This window comes from Takifugu rubripes, chromosome 3, assembly GCF_901000725.2.
Source record: "Takifugu rubripes chromosome 3, fTakRub1.2, whole genome shotgun sequence".
NCBI lineage: Eukaryota > Metazoa > Chordata > Actinopteri > Tetraodontiformes > Tetraodontidae > Takifugu > Takifugu rubripes.
The window spans coordinates 282,428-305,602 of NC_042287.1; the positions used below are offsets into that span (position 1 = coordinate 282,428).

A 23,175-nucleotide genomic window follows, 5' to 3' on the forward strand; every position below is an offset into this window, starting at 1 on the left:
CATTCTCTCTCCCACACACACTCTCTCCCTCACACTCACACACACTCTCTCACACACACTCTCTCTCTCCCACACACATTCTCTCCCTCCCACACACACACACACTCTCTCACACACACACCCAGCTGAGATGCTGTCACGTCTTCTGCCTGCATCCTCAGATTCTGACCTCCTGATGCAGTTTGAAGGGGACGGAGACGCTGACACGGACGATGTCTTCACGCCGTCCTTGGCTCGCCGCCGTTTGGTCTAGCGCTCCTTGGCGGAACGCAGGTCGGTGGTGATGGGGTCGTGCTGGATGGTCTGGTGCAGCATCAGAGCCAGGAGCCCGGCTCGGTTGGTCATCGCCGTCCTCAGATTGCGCTCCTGCTCGAAGAGCTCGTCCAGCTTGTACCACTGACGGGGAGATGGGTGGAAGGGCGGTTACTTTCTGCACCTTTCTGCCGCGCTGGCTTTAAAGTTGGCTGTGCGTTACCACTCGGACCCGCTCCAGGTCCACCTCCGCCCGCCGCAGCTTCTCCCAGCAGTAGTGTTTGTTGCACTTCCTCTTGGAGACGCGACAGAACTCGCCCGTGGGCTCAAAGACATCTTTGACCAGAGGACAACCACACACCTCGTCGGCTGTGACCTGGCAGGGAGACAGGGGGTCAGTGTGTTTGATGCTGCGGCGGGACCCCCGCTGGCCACGCCCACTCATCCACCTTTGGGTCTCTGGAGTGCTCGGGACACAGCACCTGCAGCCGCTTGCAGTAGGTCTTACTCTGAGGGTTGTAGACGTCACAGAACAGCCGGGTCGCTCTGAAGCAGACAGAGAGACGCTGTCACACAGACGCACAGCTGGGCAGCACAGGTGTGTTCTTACCCCTCTATACGTGTCGGGTACATGGACCCAAACGATGTCTGGCTCTCGTACTGTGGAACACACAAAACGTTAACGTTAACGGACCCAGATCTGGCACAAGTCCCAGACTCGGGGACCTCCACAGATGTTGGAGCTTAGCCGCATTGGCTAACCTTAGTGTAGCACCTCTCCATGTGTCGGAGCGCCACCTTCGGGTTCACCGGATGACTGCAGGAGACGCAGAAGATCTGAAGGTCGGTGTCATCACCGTCACCTTCGGTCACCTGGACGAAGACAGGCTGACTGATCAGAGACAGGCAGACAGCAGAGAGCTATGTCACTTCCTGTCTGGTACCTCCTCGTGGTGCTGGACTTGCTGTTGCTTGGCCACAGCGATGATGCCTTCCAGCTCATGGAAACGCTTCTCCATGAGAGTGAGGCGGAGCCTAGCGGCCTGCTGCTCCTTCCTGATGCGCTCCAGCTGCCTCCGGCCCATTTCCTCGGCTACGCAGGGACTCTGCTGCCACTGCTGGATCCTCTGAGGGAGGATCTCATAGATGCGGCTAAAGGACAGAGAGAATTTAAAGGGGAGTTTCTGTGAGGCTCTTCAGTAAAGCAGGACGCCAAGAGCTCACTTAGCAGCCAGTTTCATGCCGCAGTCCTCAGAGCAGTACTTAGAGTTGACCCTTGCTGGCTGGACACATCCTGGTCCCAGACACTGCCTCAGAGCCCCGCCCACGTCTTTAGCGCCGCTCTCCCCGCCCCGCTCGCTGTGCCGCACGCGCTCCCTGTGCCGCTGCTTTGCTTTATGATGGCGAGGCTTGGCCTCCTCTTTAGGTGCAGAGACGGACTTCTGCAGGAGAGTTTCGGTTTCAGGTGGCGTGCGTGGTGATGCCGCCGATGACATCATGGGGTCAAACGCACCTTTTTCTCCGGCTTCTTCTCTCGCCTCTTGACATGTTTGACCTTCACAGCTTTCTTGGTGAGAGAGTCCAGCTGAGGGTCCTCGTCCTCGCTGTGCCAGAGCTGCAACAGGAAGATGCATCACACCACAACAGGGGGCAGCTGCTGCCACACACACACGCCCACACACACACACACATGTACCAGGTCTCTGTATCCAGCTGCTTTGTACTGCTCATACAGCTCCAGCTCGCTCTCACTGAATGCCTCGTCTTCCTCCTCCTCCTCCTCCTCCTCGGTATGATGTCCCGGCCATTTTCTGGATAGGCCACGCCCCCTGCTGCCACTCTGGCTTATCTCCTCGTCTTTGACGCGAAGCATCTTCTGCTCAGTCATCCACAACCACATTGTTAAGATGGAGGACACGTCTGCACGGACGCCAAGGTGGTGAGAATGCAGCCGCTCACCCGGGCTCGGACCTCGCACTGCCTCAGCCGGCACTTCTGTCGGATCTTGTTGGGCCCTCCAAACTTTTTCATGTCTTTGCAGAAGTCGCACTGAGCGCAGTCCTCCGTCCTCAGACAGGCGTCGCACTCGCCGCACATCCTGGCCGAGCGCTTGATCTGAACCAGAACCACTGATTAGTTGAAACGCCGTGAGGCGTGGAGGGAGCACCAGAGGTGGTGTGTGTAGAAGGAGGCGCAGCAGCGGTTCATGTGGTTGGTGTGTGTAGAAGAAGGCACAGCCGCGGTTCAAGCACAGAAACAGAGTAATTGTGCACAGTAAGAACCACATGGACGCTCCCTCACCTGAGAGGCCCGCCTTCTATCGGTCTTGGGTGGAGGAGTGCAGCTCTCATCTCTGTCGCTCTTTTCCTCCCTCTCCGGTTCCGTCTCCTTTTTCTCCTTGTTTTTCTTGGGCCGGTATTTGATCTCCAGAGATGGGTCTTTTTCTGAGAAGGAAAGAGTCACAGCGACTGCACAGCTGACAGGCCTCTGAGGCCGACACACACAACAAACAGCTTGTAGCTAACGCAATGCTAATAAACTACATACACACAGCTCACAAACGGTTGTGTGTGTGTGCGCACATGTGTGTGTGCGCGCATGTGTGTGTGTGTGTGTGAATGTTCACAATGACACACGTGACATCGGTATGTGATGGAACTCGTCATGACTTAACACTGACCTCTGCAGGACGGACAGAACCACACCCGGATGGCTTTGGCGGCTTTTTCGGAAATTCCGATGCAGGTTCCATGAAACCACTCAGTGCAGCTGTCACATCCTCTGAGGCGCGTACACACACACACACAGGTCACACACAGGTCACACACACACAGGTCACACAGGTCACGGTCACACACACACACACACAGGTCACACACAGGTCACACACACACAGGTCACACAGGTCACGGTCACACACACACACAGGTCACACACAGGTCCCACACACACACACAGGTCACACACACACACTGGTCACACACACACATACAGGTCACACACACACACTGGTCACACACACACATACAGGTCACACACACACGCAGGTCACACACAGGTCACACACACAGGTCACACACACAGGTCACACACACAGGTCTCACACACACACACACACACACACACACAGGTCAAACACAGGTCACACACAGGTCACACACACAGGTCACACACAGGTTACACACAGGTCACACACAGGTCACACACACAGGTCACACACAGGTTGACCCTGGAACACGCTTTACCAGCAGAGTAACATACTACTTACATCATGAAACAGTTGATGTCTGGTCTCCGACACACACAGTACACGGGGGCACTGGGGGTTTCCATGGCAGCTTCTTCTTCTTCTTCTTCCTGGCCTCCTCTTCCTCCATCTTTAACTGCTGCTGCTCCTCCCTCCTCTTCCTCCTGTGGGCGGAGCTCTGCTCCAGCAGCCTCCTCAGACTGAGACACATAAGACGCTTCATGTATGAACTCTTCATTTACACCGGCTAACAGAAGCAAAAGGTCAGCAGGGATCCTGAGAGACCCTAATCCTAAACCTCTGGACTCAGTAAACATGGACGTGCACGGCGGCTCCGCCGTCCAGCAACCTTCTCGCCATCACGTTAACCCTCAGGCTTGTGACACATCCACACGTTGCCGTGTGGGACAGTGATCAGCGCTGCAGGATGGAAACCTGAATTATTCCAGGATGCTCCCAGCCTTCTGTCTTACAAACATCTCCCAGGTGGAGAAAAGACAAAGTCCTCTCGGAGGACTGGGGAAGCCCTGACGATGTGTTTATTGTGTTCCTGTTTACTGCACACAAATGTAATATTTAATTTCATTATATGCATTTAGTTCTAAAAAATGCTGCTCTGTATTAATAAAGAATGTGTAGAACACTTTGTTAGAGGGGAAATAGCAATAAGTAGTTATAAGTAGTTATTCAGTCATTTTAAAGCTTTACATTTGTCCCTAAAACTGTCCAACGATGATGTCAAAAACTGAAGACAAGCCCGAACCAGGAGGAGCCGACGTACGAGGTGAATCCAGAACCAGAACCACTGACCCGGCAGCATAAACTGCTCACACCACCTTCAGCACCCTCAGTCAGGAACCGACGGTCACTACTAAGCGTAACGCTGCGGGAGAACGTTGAATCCCGCTCCGTTATTCTCTCCATCTTCAGGAAAAAGAAGTCTCCGACAGTGAAAACTCACCATGATGAAAGAGTTCTTGCTTCATACAGGGAGGAACAAATGTCCCCGTCTTTAGAAAGCCGACATGATGTCAGTTTTTATGTATTTTTCCAGAAATTCTTCTGAAGTCTCTTTGTTTCTCCTCCGCTCCATCTATCTTCTTCTGCTGCTGCTGGCTGCTGTTGTCGTCCTCCTCCTCCTCCTCCTCCTCCTCCTCCTCCTCCTCCTCTTCTTCTTCTTCTTCGTCCCGGTTTCCAGCGCAGCAGCAACACCCGCAGGAGGATTAGCGACACTGCCCCTGGTGGCCAATTAACCTATAACATGTTGACGTCATTCCACCGAGAGAAATAGTAGTAGTAGTAGGGTTAGGGTTAGGGTCAGGATTAGGGTCAGGGTTAGGGTTAGGGTCAGGGTTAGGGTCAGGGTTAGGGTCAGGGTCCAGGCGTGGTTCTGAGTAGTTGAACTATTCTCATTGCACTGAAATGATTTGAGACATTTTGTGTCTAATTTCTTTGATTTGCACGACAGAATCCTTTGATTATAGCAGCAATAGCAGGTTGTGAGGTGACTGAAAGAAAATGACTGACTTTTTTTTACCCCTAATTTGGTTTTGATAATTAACTTAATGTGACTGGACCCAAATATATCCTCTACTACCGGGGTGGCCAACCAGTCAGAGCCCAAGAGCCACATTTTTTACTGTGTTACCGCAAAGAGCCACATCATACACATGAATCTGGCTTTTATTCAGTTGTTGCCACGCGAAGCAATTCTTTCACATGGGTGTCAGTCAGAACAGATCGATGCTTTGGTTTCAAGTGTTTCAGGGTAGAAAACACAGACTCGCAGACGTATGTTGACCCAAATATTGACAGTATCTTAAGCGCAGCCCGTTTGATATTGGGGTATTTTTCCATTGGCACACTTTTCCAGAACTCAATGGCCCCTTCCCTTAAAGCAGGTTTCAGTTGGTGCTCCTCACAAAGATCGATAATCTCCAACTCAGCTGCAGCCTCACCTGTGACTAGCGGAGCTTTAAAACAGTGCACATTAAAAGGGGCAGCGAGGAATGCAATCTGTGGCCTTTTCAGTTGTAGATCACGGAAGCGAGTCACGAAGCTTCCGTGCAGGTTTTCTCGTTTGGCTGTGCATTTTTTCCTGCCATTTTGAAGGCGAACTTGACACTAATTGTTTACTCAAAAGATCTTGTCCCTACTGAGAAACTTTGCTGTATTTACATCAAACGCGCATGCGCTTTTGGCGAAGGTACCGTATTGAACTCAAGCGAAGCGAACACGCACATTAAAAAAACACAAACTTCAATATGAACGTTAGAGCCGCATGAAACCAGGCAAAGAGCCGCATGCGGCTCGGGAGCCACGGGTTGGCCAGGCCTGCTCTACTATATCATGAAACTGCGCTATGAATTGACTCAATATGCAATTATTTACTTTTGAAAAGCAAATAAATCTAAACTACCTATATGTTGGCAACCCTGGAATTACAGACATTTTTAAATAAACCGGTTCATATCCAAAGTTCTGGGTTCGACTCGAGTGTGGATTCATTTCTTTCCCTTTAGGTGGGCGCCTTTGTTGTGCAGTTCTCGGTCTGTTCTGCAGGCGGCGCTGCTGCCACAGTACATCACAGTACCGATATTCTCTCACCAAAATAGTATTTAAGGTTTCTTTTTAAAAAGAGATCAACCAAATGTCCTTTTCAGAAAACATTACAAAATATTTTAATTCCTCCCTCTGTCTGTCTGTCTGTCTGTCTGTCTGTCTGTCTGTCTGTCTGTCTGTCTGTCTGTCTGTCTGCCTGCCTGCCTGCCTGTCTGTCTGTCTGTCTGTGATAAAGGAAGCAGAGGCTGCAGCAGCGACACGCATGCGTGAGTTGATGAGGACGTTTACTGAGTTAACGGCAGCAACCAACAGCTGAGAAGAAGAAAGAAAGAAGAAAGAAAGAAAGAAAGAAAGAAAGAAAGAAAGAAAGAAAGAAAGAAAGAAAGAAAGAAAGAAAGAAAGAAAGAAAGAAAGAAAGAAAGAAAGAAAGAAAGAAAGAAAGGTGGGAAAGTTTCTCTTTATCTGTTTGTCTTCAATGATCAAACGATTGTTTTCTTTTCTCGGACTGTTTTGTTGTTGATTTCATCTTTGTTTTGTTGGTTGGTTGGTTGGTTGGTTGGTTAGTTAGTTAGTTAGTTAGTTAGTTAGTTAGTTAGTTAGTTAGTTAGTTAGTTAGTTAGTTAGTTAGTTAGTTAGTTAGTTAGTTAGTTAGTTAGTTAGTTTGTTTGTTAGTTAGTTAGTTAGTTTGTTTGTTTGTTTGTTTTCTCAACGGTCAGCTGTCTGAGGACTTTCGGTCCTATTTGGACGATTTCATCCTGCTGTTTGACATCCTCAGGTGATGGACATGAGGTCAAACTGCAGCAGCGGGGACGTCACTGAGGACATCCAGGACATCCAGAGCGAAGCAGAAGGTGTCGCGGATCAGCCGAGACCAAGAGGACAGTGCAGAGGTGAGACAGCTTCCTGTCCTCAGACATCACTGGTGCTTCTCTGTGATGACACCAGTTTGATCCCTGTTGGGACCAGTTTGAGCGTCCAGAGCCATGTCCTGAGGAGGTCATATAACGTCCTCCGGGGACACTTTTGGAGGTGTGCCTGCAGATTTAGGTCCACCTGACAGAAGACTTGCGTTTGACATCTGTCTTCATGTTAAGAAAATGGATCCAGCATGTGGTTTTTGATCTGGCAGATGAGGCTCGTCCCTCTGGCAGGTCAGGGGACACGTGTGTGGACCCCGCGACAGATGTCTCTTTGACCAATGACGTCTCGCGTCTCCTACCGTCCAAAAGTCTCTCGGCACTCCGGAAACAGAAAGGTACCAACACGCTGATGCTGTTCTCAGATGGCTTCACCTTCAGGACCTCTGTGATTTCATCCCTCAGGTGTGGACAGCTCGTCTCCTCCGCCCGTCTGCACGTCCCCTATTGTCCCCACCAGGGCTCCTCCTGAGAAGTCCTCCTGTAAGAGACAGAACTGCAGCCATTATCCCCATCCGCCTGCTCACCACCGCAGCAGCCACCAGACATGTCCCTCCTCCACATCTGTAAAGACAGATGCTGTCCACACTCAGAAGGCTGCTGGAGACGGTGAGTAGAACCAGTATCCAAACTTTTGAAGAACCCATCAGAAAGACGGGATGGAAAATGTCCAAAAGATAAAAACGATAAAGTGAAGGGTAAAACTTCTGAGAACTGATTTCCATCAGCGGAGGAGGACAGAAACTTTCAGGTTCCTGGAACCTGCTTTGATCTGCAGCCACACCATGAACTAGAGTTTGTCTCCAGGGACACTGTCCACCACAAACAAGGAGGGTGTTTGTCTAGACTGAGGAGTTTGTCTCCAGGGACACTGTCCATCACAAACAAGGAGGGTGTTTGTCCTGCTGGGTCACTGTTTACTGTGTAAACCATGAAAGCCAAAGGGGACCAATAAATGTCCCAGGGCCACCATACACGGCTGTTATCAGTGGACACCTTCAGCCTCAGCGCTGGTCTGCTTATCTCTAGCAACCACACGTGCACACACACGTGCACACTGGTCTACTTTTTACCACTGACACTGATGTGACTCCAAATAAACAGACGACAGGACTCGAGAGTTCTGCTGGTGGTCTCTGTCTCTGGAGACTGTTGCCTTCACTGTGTCCTCACCTGGTTATCCTGATGGTCTCTGCAGACTGTTGTGTCCACTGCGTCCTCACCTGTTTCTCTCAATGGTCTCTGCAGACTGTTGTGTCCACTGCGTCCTCACCTGTTTCTCTCAATGGTCTCTGCAGACTGTTTTGTCCACTGCGTCCTCACCTGTTTGTCCTGATGTCTCTGTAGACTGTTGTCTTCACTGTGTCCTCACCTGGTTGTCCTGATGGTCTCTGTCTCTGCAGACTGTTGCGTCCACTTCATCCTCACCTGTTTCTCTCAATGGTCTCTGCAGACTGTTGTGTCCACTGCGTCCTCACCTGTTTCTCTTAATGGTCTCTGCAGACTTTTGTCCACTGCGTCCTCACCTGTTTCTCTCAATGGTCTCTGCAGACTGTTGCGTCCTCACCTGTTTCTCTCAATGGTCTCTGCAGACTGTTGTGTCCACTGCATCCTCACCTGTTTCTCTCAATGGTCTCTGCAGACTGTTGCGTCCTCACCTGTTTCTCTCAATGGTCTCTGCAGACTGTTGCATCCACTGCGTCCTCACCTGTTTCTCTCAATGATCTCTGCAGACTGTTGTGTCCACTGCGTCCTCACCTGTTTCTCTCAATGGTCTCTGCAGACTGTTGCATCCACTGCGTCCTCACCTGTTTCTCTCAATGGTCTCTGCAGACTGTTGTGTCCACTGCGTCCTCACCTGTTTGTCCTGATGGTCTCTGTCTCAGTAGACTGTTGTGTCCACTGTGTCCTCACCTGTTTGTCCTGATGGTCTCTGTCTCAGTAGACTGTTGTGTCCACTGTGTCCTCACCTGTTTGTCTTGATGGTCTCTGTCTCTGTAGACTGTTGTCTTCACTTTGTCCTCACCTGTTTGTCCTGGGGGTCTCTGTCTCTGGAGACTGTTGTGTCCACTGTGTCCTCACCTGTTTGTCTTGATGGTCTCTGTCTCTGTAGACTGTTGTCTTCACTTTGTCCTCACCTGTTTGTCCTGATGGTCTCTGTCTGTGCAGACTGTTGTGTCCACTGCATCCTCACCTGTTTCTCTCAATGGTCTCTGCAGACTGTTGTGTCCACTGCGTCCTCACCCGTGTCTCTCAATGGTCTCTGCAGACTGTTGTGTCCACTGCGTCCTGGCCTGCCTGTTCTGTGAGATGCTGTCCATGTGTGCTGTCCTGGGGGACTGTCTTGCCTGCGGCCTGGGCGGAGCCGTGTGCTGTGACTCTGCTCTTTGTTGTTGCGGCTGCCTGGAGGCTGCAGGTGAGGCGGCATGCACGGAGGACGCCTGTCAAGCGGCGCTGGACTGTGGGATCCTGGGGGAGTGCTGTGGATCTTCCGACTGCCTGGAGATCTGTCTGGAGTGCTGCTCCATCTGCTTCCCCTCGTAGTCACCTGCACCCCCCTGTGGCAGCATGGACAGGACAGCATGGACAGCTGGATCACCCTGTCCTCTGAGGAGTCCCACACATCCAGCCTCCTGTCCTGGTCCACAGGAACATTAAAGGGATTTGTTGTCATTCAGTTTTATTCTGTTGAACACAACGTCCCCGTCCTCCATGTCAAAGATGTCCACGCAGTAATATTGAACCAGTCTGTAACTGTTGGACTGGACCATTTTCCTCTGGATCCCTCAGGGTCCGTCCCTGGACATTCTCTGTTTCTGACTCCATGATTGACAGATCAAAAGTAGGAGGTGGACAGGAAATGGGTCCTATGGGGACAGGAAGCGTGTATTTGTCGAAGCGGCGTGCCAGGATGGCCAAACAGGAAACAGGATAACACTGAACTGACAACACCTCCTACCTCCTGACCCCATAAAAGACACGCAAACACACCTAAAATCAACAACAGCATTAAATTATTTCATGATTAAAAACTGACTTTTTTAAAAAATCTGTGGACCTTGGAAGAGTCACCTGACCAAGAAAGAAAGAAATGGTTTATAGGCTGAATAGATTTTGAACAGTTGAATAGTTTTCCTGGTATGAACGACATCACAGGGGACATCTTATTGTCTGCTATTGTATTTTTAATCAACTTTATTTATTATTGTGTTTGCAGACACTTTAAAGCGTGGACACACTGTCCCCTGCTGCTTCTTTTGGGCATTACTGGTGTTGAAACATTTGACATTAAATTCTGTCAAGAATTCATAATAATCTTTTTAAAAAACTGATGTGGATACAGGAAATATGTCAGATTTATGTCAAATCTTATGTCACGTGAATTAGCAAAAGGAATTAAGGCACCTGGATGTGCAGTTAAGCCCTGAGACCCAGAAACTGTAGCAACCATGTTCATTTATTCATTTATTGAAACTTTTATGTGATAACAGCACTGGTTTTATTTTCATAAACTACTGCCATCCTGAAACCCTCTTTTCTTTTAAACCAATCACAGAACAGGCTCAAATTGCTGGTTTTTAAAATGTCATTTATTTCTATACAAAACTTTGAATCTGAAACATAAAGACTCTATTAAAAAATACAGGTGTTGCTGTAAATGGAGCCAAATGCTCCAAACTAAAAACAGGGTGATGCTAAACAGGAAGTTATAGATGCCTTTAGAGAGGCCTGTTCACAAACAGCTGTTTATTCATTCGTTCGGAATGAATGAATCCAGCATCCACTCGTGTTTCTGTAGAACCGGTCAGTTGGATCATAACCCAACTTACACTTTGGGTTTATTTGGACCAAATGAAGAGGAATGAGAGGAATGAGGTTGAAAGATGATCTAAAATAACAATTCTGAGGTGAGGATGATCTGAACTACGATTCTGATCCACCAGAACAGCGCCGAATCGCAGGCCCAGGTGGCTGTACGTCGTAGACCCATTACAGTCCACATGTACTTGTTAGATCGACCTCAGATCAAAGCAGAAGAAATCAAAGTAAGTCAGCGACAGGAAGTAAATCTGATTAAAGATAGCAGCAGGAAGTTAAACGACGAGGCTAAACTAAACGTTCTTTTCTGTCTGAAGTTCATAGAAGACGCTGAGACAAACCTGAATAGGTCTCTTCAGCTCCTCCCGGAACCAGGAACCAGTCAGACCAGAGTGCAATCCGCCTCTTTCACAATAAGAGCATGGTTTCCATGTGGTTCTGTGTTCCTCCGGGTGGGACCTGCCGGCCCGTCATCGTCAACCAAACCAGCACACCAGATTCTGCCCCTCACGTCTATGCAACCTTTGACCTGGAGGTCAGGGCTGTTACCATGGTCACACCGGAGGACACAACACTTACTACAACTACAACTGATGCTGTGGAGTATAGCAGTTACCGTGGCGATAGCGAAGGACACCAGTGAACAGAACAGTGGAGCCATTAAGCTGGAAGACGCAGGAAGTGCCCAGGAGGTGCACAGGAAGTGCCCAGCAGGTGCACAGGAAGTGCCCAGGAGGTGCACAGGAAGTGCCCAGCAGGTGCACAGGAAGTGCCCCATGGTTATCATGGAGAGTCTCACACTCATGGCTTTAGTGAGTTACCATGGTGACCCTGGAGGAAAGAGTATTTACTATGGGATATCAGGGATCAGTAGCCCCGGCTGGATGGTGGTTACCGTGGTAACTGGGGGAGGAGCACGTAAGAGAAGAGTTGTGAGGGTCACAGTGACGGGCAGAGCGGTTACCATGGTTGCAGTGCATGGTGGCAGCTTGCTGTGGCGCCACACGTGCACAGCGGTTGTGTCACAGATGAAAAATAACTGTCAAAGCTACAAAAATATCTGCAGCTCTGCTCTGCAAGCTGCGTCCGTCTGGAACGGTGTCTTCAGAAGTCCTCGTCCATGCTGAAGCTGCTCCTCCTGCTGCTGGTCTTGGAGGCCCCGCAGGACAGCAGGGGGTCGGACCCCGCCCCTCTCCCTACCTCCTCCATCAGGATGTCTCCCAGGCTGTGGAGCCCTGTCAGCCCTACGTCAGACATCAGGTCGCTGGAGAAGACGGTGGAGGTCCTCTGCGGCTCTTCCAGCTCCACAAAGCTGAGGGCGTCCAGGCCCAGGGACGGAGTCACCAGGGAGGAGGAGGAAGAGGAGGGGGAAGAGGAGGAGAAGGGCTGAGGCAGGTGTGGGGAGAGCAGGACCTGGGGGTCCAGAGAGGAGGAGGAGGAGGAGGTGGAGGCGGGGAGAGGTGCGGCGGCGGTGTGCAGGCGAGACTGCAGCTCCAGCTCCTGCAGCCAACAGGGGTGGGTGACGATGAAGCAGCTGTGGCTCAGTGCCCCCCCCCCCCCATATCAGCCTCACCTGTATGCGCAGCAGCAGTGAGTGGTTGGCATTCTCCAGCTTCCTCTGTCTCTCCTCCATCTCTCGGACCCTCTGCTGCTCCTTCTGCAGCTTGCGGATGTAGTCCACCGAGGCCTTGAGGATGGTGCCCTTGTTCCATCTCATCTCCCTGAGGGGGGACAGGAAACGGTCAGGTCAGGCGGCAGCTAAGCACACAAACAAAGGTGGCGCCAGTACTGACGGGTCGCTGCTTTTGGGGATGAGGTCTCCCAGCTCTTTGATACGATCGTTGATGTTGAACCTGCGTCTCCTCTCAACTGGATAAACATCGTCGGTTGTTAAAAAGAGGAGAAAAAGCACATCTGGAGTGAGTGAACAAAGGCTCTTTATATGGGGGTGGGACTTCCTGTCCCGGTGACCTCTGACCCCAAGGCTGGGGCGTGTCTGCAGGACTCACTCAGGTTGTGGTTGTCTTTCTTCTGCCGTTCTTTGATGAGAGCTTTAGCTTCTGTGTCTGCAGGAACAAAACACACATCATCTGCCTCTGCTCTCAGTGGGTTTCATGGCTTTGTGGGGACATTCTCCAAAAAACATCGTCACAAGGTTTCAACAAAGTCCCGTTTGGCAGAACTGATCAGGAGCTAAAATAACAGACTAATTATGATGTCGCACTGCACATCATGATGGGTCCGTCGCCATGGCAACAGGACAGGACTCCCAGTCCTGGGACGGGCCTTGTCTTTAAGAACAGCAGCGATGTGGAAATGTAGGAAGATACGTACAGGCAGACCCACCGGGTCCAGGTCTGATCAGGCCCGACCCAACAAAGTCATCTGTTAATGCTAACGCTGCTGCTAACACTAATGCTAACACCAATGCTAATAATTAGATCTACTGCCTTTGACACACGTGAGCTAAAGTGTCGAGTGGAGCATAAACATGTTGCTGAGCTCAGAGGTGCTGGTTCTGGGTCAGAGCTGACAACCAGAGCTGAGTTCACACAGGGAGAACATTCAGCAGATTCGGCTTCCCACAGCTAAGATGTTTTGGTTCGGGCACGACCCGTTAGGTCCTGGCTGGAGCGGCTGCATCACACGTGAGGAGTTTCAGGTCCTTCAGGGAGATAGACTGTGGACCGGTGCAGCCTGGAATAAGGTCAGAACAGGCCCCTTGGTGGAGGAAACCCCTCAGGATAACAAGGGTCTCAAAGTTAGACCACGAATGAATGAAATCCAGAATGTGGGAGCGCAAACAGGAAGTTCTCTTTAGTTTGGAGAAGCAAACTGGCTGAACAGGAAGTGGGAACTGATGATGAGGGAAAATGGCTGCTGTAAGGAGGAAGTCATGATGTTGACTCATCAAAGTGCAGCAGCACAGATTTGCTACACAAATCACAAACACAGGGTCAGAACCAGCCCAGCCCGGCCCGGCCCGGCACACATCGGGGGGAGTACAAGGAGGTCTTGGAGAAGACACCCACCACTCAGCTCTCTCTTGACGGTGTTTAGGTCAGCTGGGCAACTGTTGCTAACAGTGATGGTGGGCGTGGCCATACCTCTGCTGCCGCCGTACACCTCCAGCACGTTCCCCGACACCGGCAGCTGGAACAAACCAACCAGAGGTCAGAATTAGGCGCCGCTACACAACCGTTACCGAGCTGAGGCCACACAGGAGCATCCTGGGCTGCCATTGTCTGCAGGATGCCCTCACTCGCTCTCTCACTCGCTTTCTCACTCGCTCTCTCACTCACTCACTTGCTCTCTCACGCGCTCTCTCATTCACTCGCTCGCTCTCTCACCCGCTCTCTCACTCGCTCTCTCATTCACTCACTCGCTCACTCTCTCACTCACTCACTCGCTCTCTCACTCACTCACTCGCTCTCTCACTCACTTGCTCTCTGCTGCCTGATAGAAGTTACCAACCAGGCCATGACAAGAGCCAGCGTGAGCGCACACACACCCACACACACACACACACAGCCAGATTCAAACTGTAATGATTTGCAGCTCTAATAGGTGACTTAGTTCTAGTTAGTTAGTTCTAGTTAATTCTCCTCTCGTCCCACCTCAACATCTGCAGCTTCTGTCCACAGCTGTGAACATGCAGCTAAAGGTATGATGGCTAGAACCTGGAACATGTATGATCTCAAGAACCTGGAACGTGTCTGATCATTAGAACCTGGAACATGTATGATCTCTAGAACCTGAAACGTGTCTGATCTCTAGATCCTTGAACATGTATGATCTCTAGAACCTGGAACGTGTCTGATCTCTAGAACCTGGAACATGTATGACCACTAGGACCTGGAACATGTATGACCACTAGAACTTGGAACATGTATGATCACTAGAACCTGGAATGTGTATGATCACTAGAACCTGAAATGTGTATGACCACTGGAACCTGGAATGTGTCTGATCTCTAGAACATGGAACGTGTATGATCTCTAGAACCTGGAAGGTGTATGACCACCAGAACCTGAAACGTCTATGACCACTAGAACCTGGAACGTGTCTGATCTCTAGAACATGGAACATGTATGATCTCTAGAACCTGGAAGGTGTATGACCACCAGAACCTGAAACGTCTATGACCACTAGAACCTGGAACGTGTCTGATCTCTAGAACATGGAACGTGTATGATCTCTAGAACCTGGAAGGTGTATGATCACTAGAACCTGGAACGTGTATGACCACTAGAACCTGGAACGTGTATGATCACTAGAACCTGGAACATGCATGACCACTAGAACCTGGAACATGCATGATAACAAGAACCTGGAACGTGTATGACCACTAGAACCTGGAACATGTCTGATCTCTAGAACATGGAAAGTGTATGATCACTAGAACCTGGAACGTGTATTATCACTAGAACCTGGAACGTGTATGATCACTAGAACCTGGAACGTGTATGATCACTAGAACCTGGAACGTGTATGATCTCTAGAACCTGGAAAGTGTATGACTACTAGAACCTGGAACGTGTATGACCACTAGAACCTGGAAGGTGTATGATCACTAGAACCTGGAACTTGTATGACCACTAGAACGTGGAACGTGTATGATCACTAAAACCTGAAACGTGTATGACCACTAGAACCTGCAATGTGTCTGATCTCTAGAACATGGAACATGTATGATCACTAGAACCTGAAATGTGTCTGATCACTAGAACCTGGAACGTGTATGACCACTAGAACCTGGAAGGTGTATGATCACTAGAACCTGGAACGTGTATGACCACTAGAACCTGAACGTGTATGATCACTAGAACCTGGAACATGTATGACCACTAGAACCTGGAACGTGTATGATCACTAGAACCTGGAACTTGTATGATCACTAGAACCTGGAACGTGTATGATCACTAGAACCTGGAACTTGTATGATCACTAGAACCTGGAAAGTGTATGACCACTAGAACCTGGAATGTGTATGACCACTAGAACCTGCAATGTGTCTGATCTCTAGAACATGGAACATGTATGATCACTAGAACCTGGAACGTGTCTGACCTCTAGAATCTGAAACATGTATGATCTCTAGAACCTGGAACTTGTATGATCACTAGAACCTGGAACTTGTAACGTGTCCTGTCCCTCCTCTCTGCAGTGTCCCACCAAAGCTTCTGTCTGACAAGAAAGAGACACTTTACCTGTGATTTAAGCCTCCTCTTCTCATGATCTGGCAGTAGGACTAAAATCCTCATCTCACCACATAAACACACACACGGGCAGACAGAGCAACACACACTCACACACACAAACCTCCCTTCCTCTTTCAGTCAGGATGACTGTTGAAAATGGGGAAACGTCTCTTTAAGAAAGAAACACACAACACCCTCCCAGTAAGGCTATTATCTGCCTCACACACACACACACACACATGCACAGACGGTGACTCCACCCACAGCTGTCGCAGAAACGGGGAAGTCTGGAAAGCTGACGTGCTGATTTAGCTGTGGCAGCTAACGTACAGCGTCCTGTTAGCAACAAAGGTGCTAAATCAACCCTTTTCCCCAGTGGGAATGCTGGTTCACCCATGACTCTACTGGGAGGTCCGGTCCAGACCCTCCAGAACTTTTGCCCTCATCTCAGCACCAAAGACAGCCTGTCACCATAGAAACAGGCGCTACAGCGTTAGTCATCAGGATGTGTGGCTGCTCAGGTCTGAGCTGGTCTGAGACCAGTTAGCTCCATCACATGTTGGTGTGTCTGTCATTGTGTAATTCCACTCTTTTAACACACACACACACACACACACACACACACACACAAACACATTAGAAAGTGGAGGTGAGGAGGGGAGGAGGGTTTGAGGGGATCAGACTGGGCCACCACCAGGCCTTTACCGTGTTGGCGAGTCCAGAGTCGTTCAGCGTCAGGAAGTCCTCGTTCAGGCTGGACTCCAGGCTGATGATGTCATCGATGACCGCCTCGTCCACCTGAACAGACCAATCAGAGAGCAGCTCTGGTCAGACGCAGAACCCCAGGCCCAAACATGCCTTTAAACTGGTGTAAAAAACATGTGGACCCGGTGTGTGTGTGCCTGTGTGTGTGTGCGTGTGTGTGCCTATGTGTGTGTCTGCCTGTGTGTGTGCCTGTGTGTTTGTGTGTGTGTGTGCCTGTGTGCTTGTATGCCTGTGTGTGCGTGTGAATGTGTGTGTGTGTGTGTGCCCGTGTGCTTGTGCGTGCGTGTGTATGTGTGTGTGCATGTGTGTGTGTGTGTGTGTGTGTGTGCGTGTGTGTGTGTGTGTGTGCGTGCGTGTGTGATAGAGGGAAGACTGAGCAGCTGACTCAGATCCCGTCCAGCGACTGGCTCAGCAGAATCTTCCTCTGCAGGAAGAACATCTGTGTGACTGTAACAACAGTGGGAGAGCCCCAGCCAGGAGGAGGAACGTGTCCTGGCGGAACATCTCCTAGAGGAACGTGTCCTGGAGGAACATCTCCTAGAGAAACGTGTCCTAGAGGAACGTGTCCTGGAGGAACATCTCCTAGAGGAACGTGTCCTGGAGGAACATCTCCTAGAGGAATGTGTCCTAAAGGAATGTGTCCAGGAGGAATGTGTCCTGGAGGAATGTCTCCCAGAGGAATGTCTCCTAGAGGAACGTGTCCTGGAGGAACGTGTCATGGAGGAACATCTAGAGGAACGTCTCCTAGAGAAACGTGTTCTGGAGGAACATCTCCTAGAGGAACGTCTCCTAGAGAAACATGTCCTGGAGGAGCGTCTCCCAGAGGAACATCCCCTAGAGCAGGGGTGGGGAACCTTTTTCTTATCGAGGGCCATTTCAATTTTTATAAAGTCCTCCGAGGGCCATACTATTACGAACACATAGCTAGGGATGCAAAAAAAGACAAAAAAAAGTCTATAACCACTGTGTTACTAAGTCTCATGATTGCTGCATTTGAGTTTGAATTATTTATTTAACACACATGCATATAAAATCACCAAAAAAAATAGAATAAAATGACAAACAAGTAAAATATGTTTTCATGATCATACAAAACAATAAAAAAAGAGGTGCAGGCAAGAGTTGAGGCAAGAGACCAGTAAGGGCCTGTTCGAGGCCTCTACTCACAAAAACTGCAATACAACAAGATAATCAAGAAAATAAATTAAAAGAAAGAAAGATAAAGACAATAATAACAACTAGAAAGCACTCGGAGAGCGCAGACCTCCGCCAAGCGCAACAATTCCTGGCATATTGTGATTTCCACCATAAATATTAGTCCCACATATACTTTGACTACATATTTAGATTCCTTGACCATAAAAACATACCGTTAGCCACTGGAATCATAACAATATATGTCTTAGTTAAGTAGTTATTCACGAAAAAAAAATCACACTTTGAAACAATTTTACGTTGTCCGGCGCGAAGCGCCTCAGCGGCGGCTACGAGGCACGTTCACGTGAGGTTTCAGCTTCGTGGCTATTAATTCACTCATCACAAAACTTGCACGCGTAATATTCTCTCTGTCGGTACATGGTCGTGTGAAAGCTGCTTGTTGAGCCTCCAAACTCCGATGAAGAGCGTTAATTTTATCCAAACGCATCTGTCCTTTCAACTCGTCGAGTTTAGCGTGTTTCGCTACGCATTTTTCGTCCGTGTCAATCAGTCCAGCCCACTACGTACATCACATGCTGTGTTCACTGACCCTGACCTTGACTCGGACATAACATAACCGTCTGTTTTATCTCAGAAAACGGGAAAATATTTCCTCTTGTTACGAAAGAAATTTCAGGACACGAAAGGCAAAAATACGCTACCGCTGCTACTCGCAGCTCGCGGAGTTTAGCGAACGGTCCCACTGTATAAGTGCACATATAAAATATAAAAATCTTATTGCGTTGCGGGCCGGTAGAAATGGTCTCGTAGGCCGTATACGGCCCGGAGGCCGGGGGTTCCCCACCCCTGCCCTAGAGGAACGTCTCCTAGAGGAACATCTCTTAGAGAAACATCTCCTAGAGAAACGTGTCCTGGAGGAACGTGTCCTGGAGGAACGTGTCCTGGAGGAACGTTTCTCTAGGTGTGTGTTCTCAGATATGGGTGGAGATTCTGCGTGTTTACCTCTGTTTTCTGGAGGCTGTTTGGGGATTCCACTTTAGGGGCGGGGCTCAGCTGGGGGGACTCCTGTGGTGTTGCTGCAGCTGGCTCCTGATTGGCTGCCTTCATGGCGGTCTTGGCAGTGGACAGATACCGTCGCACCTGCTGCCGCTGGGCCTGCTGGATGTGGTACCGGGTGGGGTTCTCCAGGTGAGTCTGCACCTGTGAGAGCAAGGTTTCACCCAGGGCATCATGGGAAATGTAGGATTCTGAAGCTGCACCCATTACAGCACCTCCTCCACCTCTGACATACCTTCAGCACCTCCACAGGGACCTGAGCAGGAGGCTGGCATGAGGAGGACACAGAGACGAACATGGGAGATGAAGAGTCAGCAGAGCGGAGGAGCTGCTGCTGGGCCTCCTTCTGCTGCTCCTCCAGAGCCTGCTGACGCATCAAGTCCTGACGCATTAATACCCTGAGGAGGGGAGGAGGAGGAGGAGGAGGAGGGGAGGAGGTGGAGGGGAGAGAAGGAGGTGGAGGGAGAGGGGAGGAGGTGGAGGGAAGAGGAGGAGGTGGAGGAGAGGGGAGGAGGTGGAGGGGAGAGGAGGAAGAGGTAGACGAGAGGACAGGAGGAGGGGAGGAGAGGAGAGGAGAGGAGGAGGAGAGGAGATGAGAGGAGACAGGAGGTTTTGTTTCGTGTTTATTTTGGGGGATTTTTAGTTCGACACTACAGCGCCCCCTGATGTCCACATACAGTTGCTACATTGACCAGAATCCATCCATGAATGGCTCTTATCTCAGGCTACTAGAAATCTATCTGGCTGGCTGGCTGGCTGGCTGGCTGGCTGGCTGGCTGGCTGGCTGGCTGGCTGGCTGGCATTTTTTACCCCTAAAACTCATTCCTGGTTCTTAACCCAGAATATTTTATTCTTATTATAACTATGTGTTGGCTTGAGTCAAGGTTTGTTGTCTTCATGTCCTCTTCCAGCTCAAATCTTGGTGTCCATGTGAGGACACGTGTGTCATCTTGGCTCAGTGATTGAAATCCGAGCAGCTCGACTCATGTTCTGGTGTTTGCTGTGTGTTTACCTGGATGAGGTGGTGGACGCCAGAGAGGAGGACGAGGACGAGGACGCGGCTGCTGCTGCTGAGCTGAAAAACACAAGCAGATCCCCGTTTCAGAAGGGCTCCTGTCCCCATTCATGATCAGCTGCTCCAACTGGACATTTGGACCAGAGTGAAGAAGAACTGCATCATCATCTCTGTCCTACTGAACAGCCCTGAACTGTGATGGGAGGATCGCTCCACTTCACTGGTGTGAATTCACATCCATGAGAGCTAAAGACTCTCAACCTCTGAAATACAGACCGTCCCCACAAATGTCCACTCGGAACTGACCTGTGGTTGATCGGTTGACTCTTGATCTGGTAGAAGGTGTCACAGTCGGACGGCAGCAGATTGTCCATCTCGATGTCAGCGACGATACCTGACTCCACCCTGATGGACAGACAGACGTACAGACAGAGCCATGAACCCATTGGTGACTACAGAACAGCAGGGTGTAGTTGAACGTCCAGCCACAAGGAGGCGCTGAAAGCCCCCAAAATAATAACTCACGTTAGTGGCAGCAACACAGAAGAAGTGTGGAGGAGCATGTGTCAGCAGTTCTTCAGAGTGTGTGTGTGTGTGTGTGTGTGTTTGTGTGAGGGGGAGGTTCTGCTGACTCACTTCCTGTGATCCTGGGTCAGTTACTACAGCTTCAAACACAACTGCAGCTCCTCTGCTGACCCATTTTAAAGATTTTCATTCATGATCCTGTTGACTAGAACCTTCCAGAGTTCTTCATCAAAGAACCTCTGACAACAGTCCAGAACCTTCCAGAGTTCTTCATCAAGGAACCTCTGACAACAGTCCAGAACCATACCACTTTCCAGTCTGGTTCTGTCAGGCTGTGTCCACTCAGGATCAGTGTGTCTGTTCAGGTTTTAACGATGCAACGCTGAGAACCTGAACGTGGACGGGAGGAACTGACCTGCTGGTCCTACCAGGTTCTGACTGGAATGTCAGCAGGCTTTACTGGGTCAGAAACATCTGGAAACAGTTGGACCAGTAAAGAAACAGCCTTCATCACTGCACCTCCTTCATCTACCTCTTCTTCTCCCCCACTTCCTTTTACCCACCTTCTATTCAAGAGGAGGTGGGGAGGCCACCTCCTCTTCCTTCACCTCCTCTTCCTTCACCTCCCCTTCTTCACCTCCTCTTCCTTCACCTTTTCTTACCCCACCTCCTCTCCCTTCACCTCCCCTCTTTTCTTACCCCTTCTCCCCCACCTCCTCATCACATGATTCATGTATGTTTATTCACTGAGGAGTGGAGGTCAAGCCCAGACCTGTCGATCTCATCGTCTGTCATTCCCCAGGGAGAATTCACATAAACTTAGCTCTGTGTGTGTGTGTGTGTGTGTGTGTGTGTGTGTGTGTGTGTGTGTGTGTGTGCCATTTTTGGTGGATGACTAATTACAGTAGAAGGTAAAGAGGATCAGGGATTAGAGGTCAGACATGAACAACAACATCCTCACCACCATCACCATCATCAACATCGCCTTCATCATCATCACCATCATCATTTTCTGCTCTTTAAACCTGCTTTTTATGAGCTGTAGTGAAATAAACACACACTCCTTCATGACTTGGACGAGTCCTCTGAAGACGTGAAGCCAAAGTCTAAAACTGTCAGTTCAGTTCTCTTAAAAATGAGCTTTGATTTCTTCTAAATACAGATAAAACTGCTCTTGGCCAGAAGTCGCTAACAACAACAATAACAACAACAACAACAACAAGCCCTGTAATAACAAGAATAATAATTGTTGATGTTTTTACTCCATTAACTCAGTTATGTCAGTGAACCCATGAATGAAATGTTCCATATGAACTAGCTGTGTTTGAGCAGCCCTGGTTCGGAGACACTTTGTGCTGGTTCTGACTCAGTTGGACCCACACTGGAGACTCACCGGACCAGGTTTAGGGTTTCTGAGGAGTCCAGTATGACGAAGACGGTCTGGGGCTGCAGGACGCCGACCTTCTGGAGCTCGGGCTCGTCTCCCGTCCGGTTCTGCGCTCCGGCGTGGATGGGTTCGGGGCTGACAGCTGACATTTCTCCGGAGGCGGGTTGTTGGTCCACCAGAGCGAAGCGGATACTGCAGGAGGAGCCGCGGGAGAAACCACGCTGATCAGAGCGGCGTCATCCGGTCCTGACGGGTTCAAAGACGGCGGCCGGTCCGGGGAGGGTGGAGCGGAGGTCGAGGTATCGAGTCCCGTTTGCGGAGAGAGGATCTGTGCAGGATGGACCACAGACAGGCAGGACAGACAGACAGACAGGACAGGACAGGCAGACCGCTCCAGCCAGCATAGATGTACACCACACAGAGTCAGCGTCTGTTTAGGACAAACCGGTCGATACGGGACAACTTCTGTGAAATTCATTGTCAGCAGGTAAAACTAAGTTTGTCCGAAACACAAAGAAGATTCAAAATGTAAAATGAAACAATCAGGAGATATATTGTGTGCAGAGTGTAAAAACAGCTGACAAGTTAATAAAAGATGGGGTTTTAAATATACACAGTCAAATAAAGTGGTCACATTTATTTTAACTGTGTGTGGTCCTTTCGATCGGACTCTCTATGTGTGTAATCAGGTTAATTATGTAAACAAACCTGTTAAATGAACTAGAATAGATCTATTCGTTCTATTTCTGTGCGCGATTCTCTGTGAGGAGGTGGGCCTCATCGCCTGGAGTGATTCATTTCTGACCAATGAGCGGCTTCGCTGCCCTCCAACAGCCAATAGAGAAGCGGCTCAGCTCAATTACCGCCAATGTCCCGGGCCAGGGGGCGTGGTCTCAGAACTAATCCGCCATCTTGTGTATTTTGGTCTGAGTTACGGGAAATGAGAGTGGGCGGGGGGAAATCCCGGATGACGTCAACAAATCGCTTTATCTCGTTTTCAGTCAATATTAGGAATAATCAGGGATCAATAATCAGAGTCTTTCCATCACAGACAAACATTCTTTAACACTGCAGAGAAACGCAGACCATAATGACTTCAACAGGAAGTGAAGATCCTCGTCTAATAGTGCGAACAAAGATTGGCCTCGTTTGTTGTTCATCCACATGTTAAACGGGGAAAAAAGCAATAAAAATAAACATAAATAAAAAATGAAATAAATAAATAAAAATAAGTGAAATCAGGGGAAATGACGCAGACTTATTGCATAACT

General features: G+C 49.6%; 3 protein-coding genes across 5 annotated transcripts; 1 reads left to right on the forward strand and 2 right to left on the reverse strand.

Annotated features, from left to right (window-relative positions):
• Window positions 1-4,658, reverse strand: cxxc1a (CXXC finger protein 1a). Its single transcript, XM_003962915.3, has 14 exons — window positions 4,461-4,658; window positions 3,521-3,699; window positions 2,933-3,033; window positions 2,554-2,696; window positions 2,212-2,367; window positions 1,949-2,128; window positions 1,766-1,867; window positions 1,477-1,694; window positions 1,197-1,404; window positions 1,015-1,125; window positions 863-912; window positions 702-798; window positions 476-628; window positions 1-396 (listed from the first exon to the last, which is right to left on the reverse strand). Exons 1-14 carry the CDS (start codon window positions 4,461-4,463, stop codon window positions 250-252), a joined length of 1,848 nt encoding a protein of 615 aa, XP_003962964.2. The 5' UTR covers window positions 4,464-4,658; the 3' UTR covers window positions 1-249.
• Window positions 4,659-6,311: 1,653 nt separating this feature from the next.
• Window positions 6,312-10,419, forward strand: LOC105419357 (myoD family inhibitor). Of its 3 annotated transcripts, none has more exons than XM_029833304.1 (5): window positions 6,312-6,506; window positions 6,840-6,951; window positions 7,191-7,316; window positions 7,384-7,587; window positions 9,248-10,419. In XM_029833304.1, exons 2-5 carry the CDS (start codon window positions 6,840-6,842, stop codon window positions 9,520-9,522), a joined length of 717 nt encoding a protein of 238 aa, XP_029689164.1. In that variant the 5' UTR covers window positions 6,312-6,506; the 3' UTR covers window positions 9,523-10,419. The 3 variants fall into 3 exon arrangements, with proteins under 3 accessions (XP_029689164.1, XP_029689165.1, XP_029689166.1); XM_029833305.1 differs by having other exon boundaries at window positions 6,312-6,503; window positions 6,837-6,951; XM_029833306.1 differs by having other exon boundaries at window positions 6,315-6,469; window positions 6,835-6,951.
• Window positions 10,420-10,550: 131 nt separating this feature from the next.
• tfe3a (transcription factor binding to IGHM enhancer 3a) lies at window positions 10,551-22,272 on the reverse strand. The gene is made up of 11 exons (XM_011620890.2): window positions 21,911-22,272; window positions 20,299-20,397; window positions 19,990-20,052; window positions 19,213-19,375; window positions 18,924-19,121; window positions 16,704-16,796; window positions 13,830-13,950; window positions 12,807-12,863; window positions 12,591-12,666; window positions 12,371-12,518; window positions 10,551-12,297 (listed from the first exon to the last, which is right to left on the reverse strand). The coding sequence occupies exons 1-11, from the start codon at window positions 22,051-22,053 to the stop codon at window positions 11,902-11,904; spliced, it is 1,557 nt and encodes a 518-aa protein (XP_011619192.2). The 5' UTR covers window positions 22,054-22,272; the 3' UTR covers window positions 10,551-11,901.
• Between the last annotated feature and the right edge of the window lie 903 nt (window positions 22,273-23,175).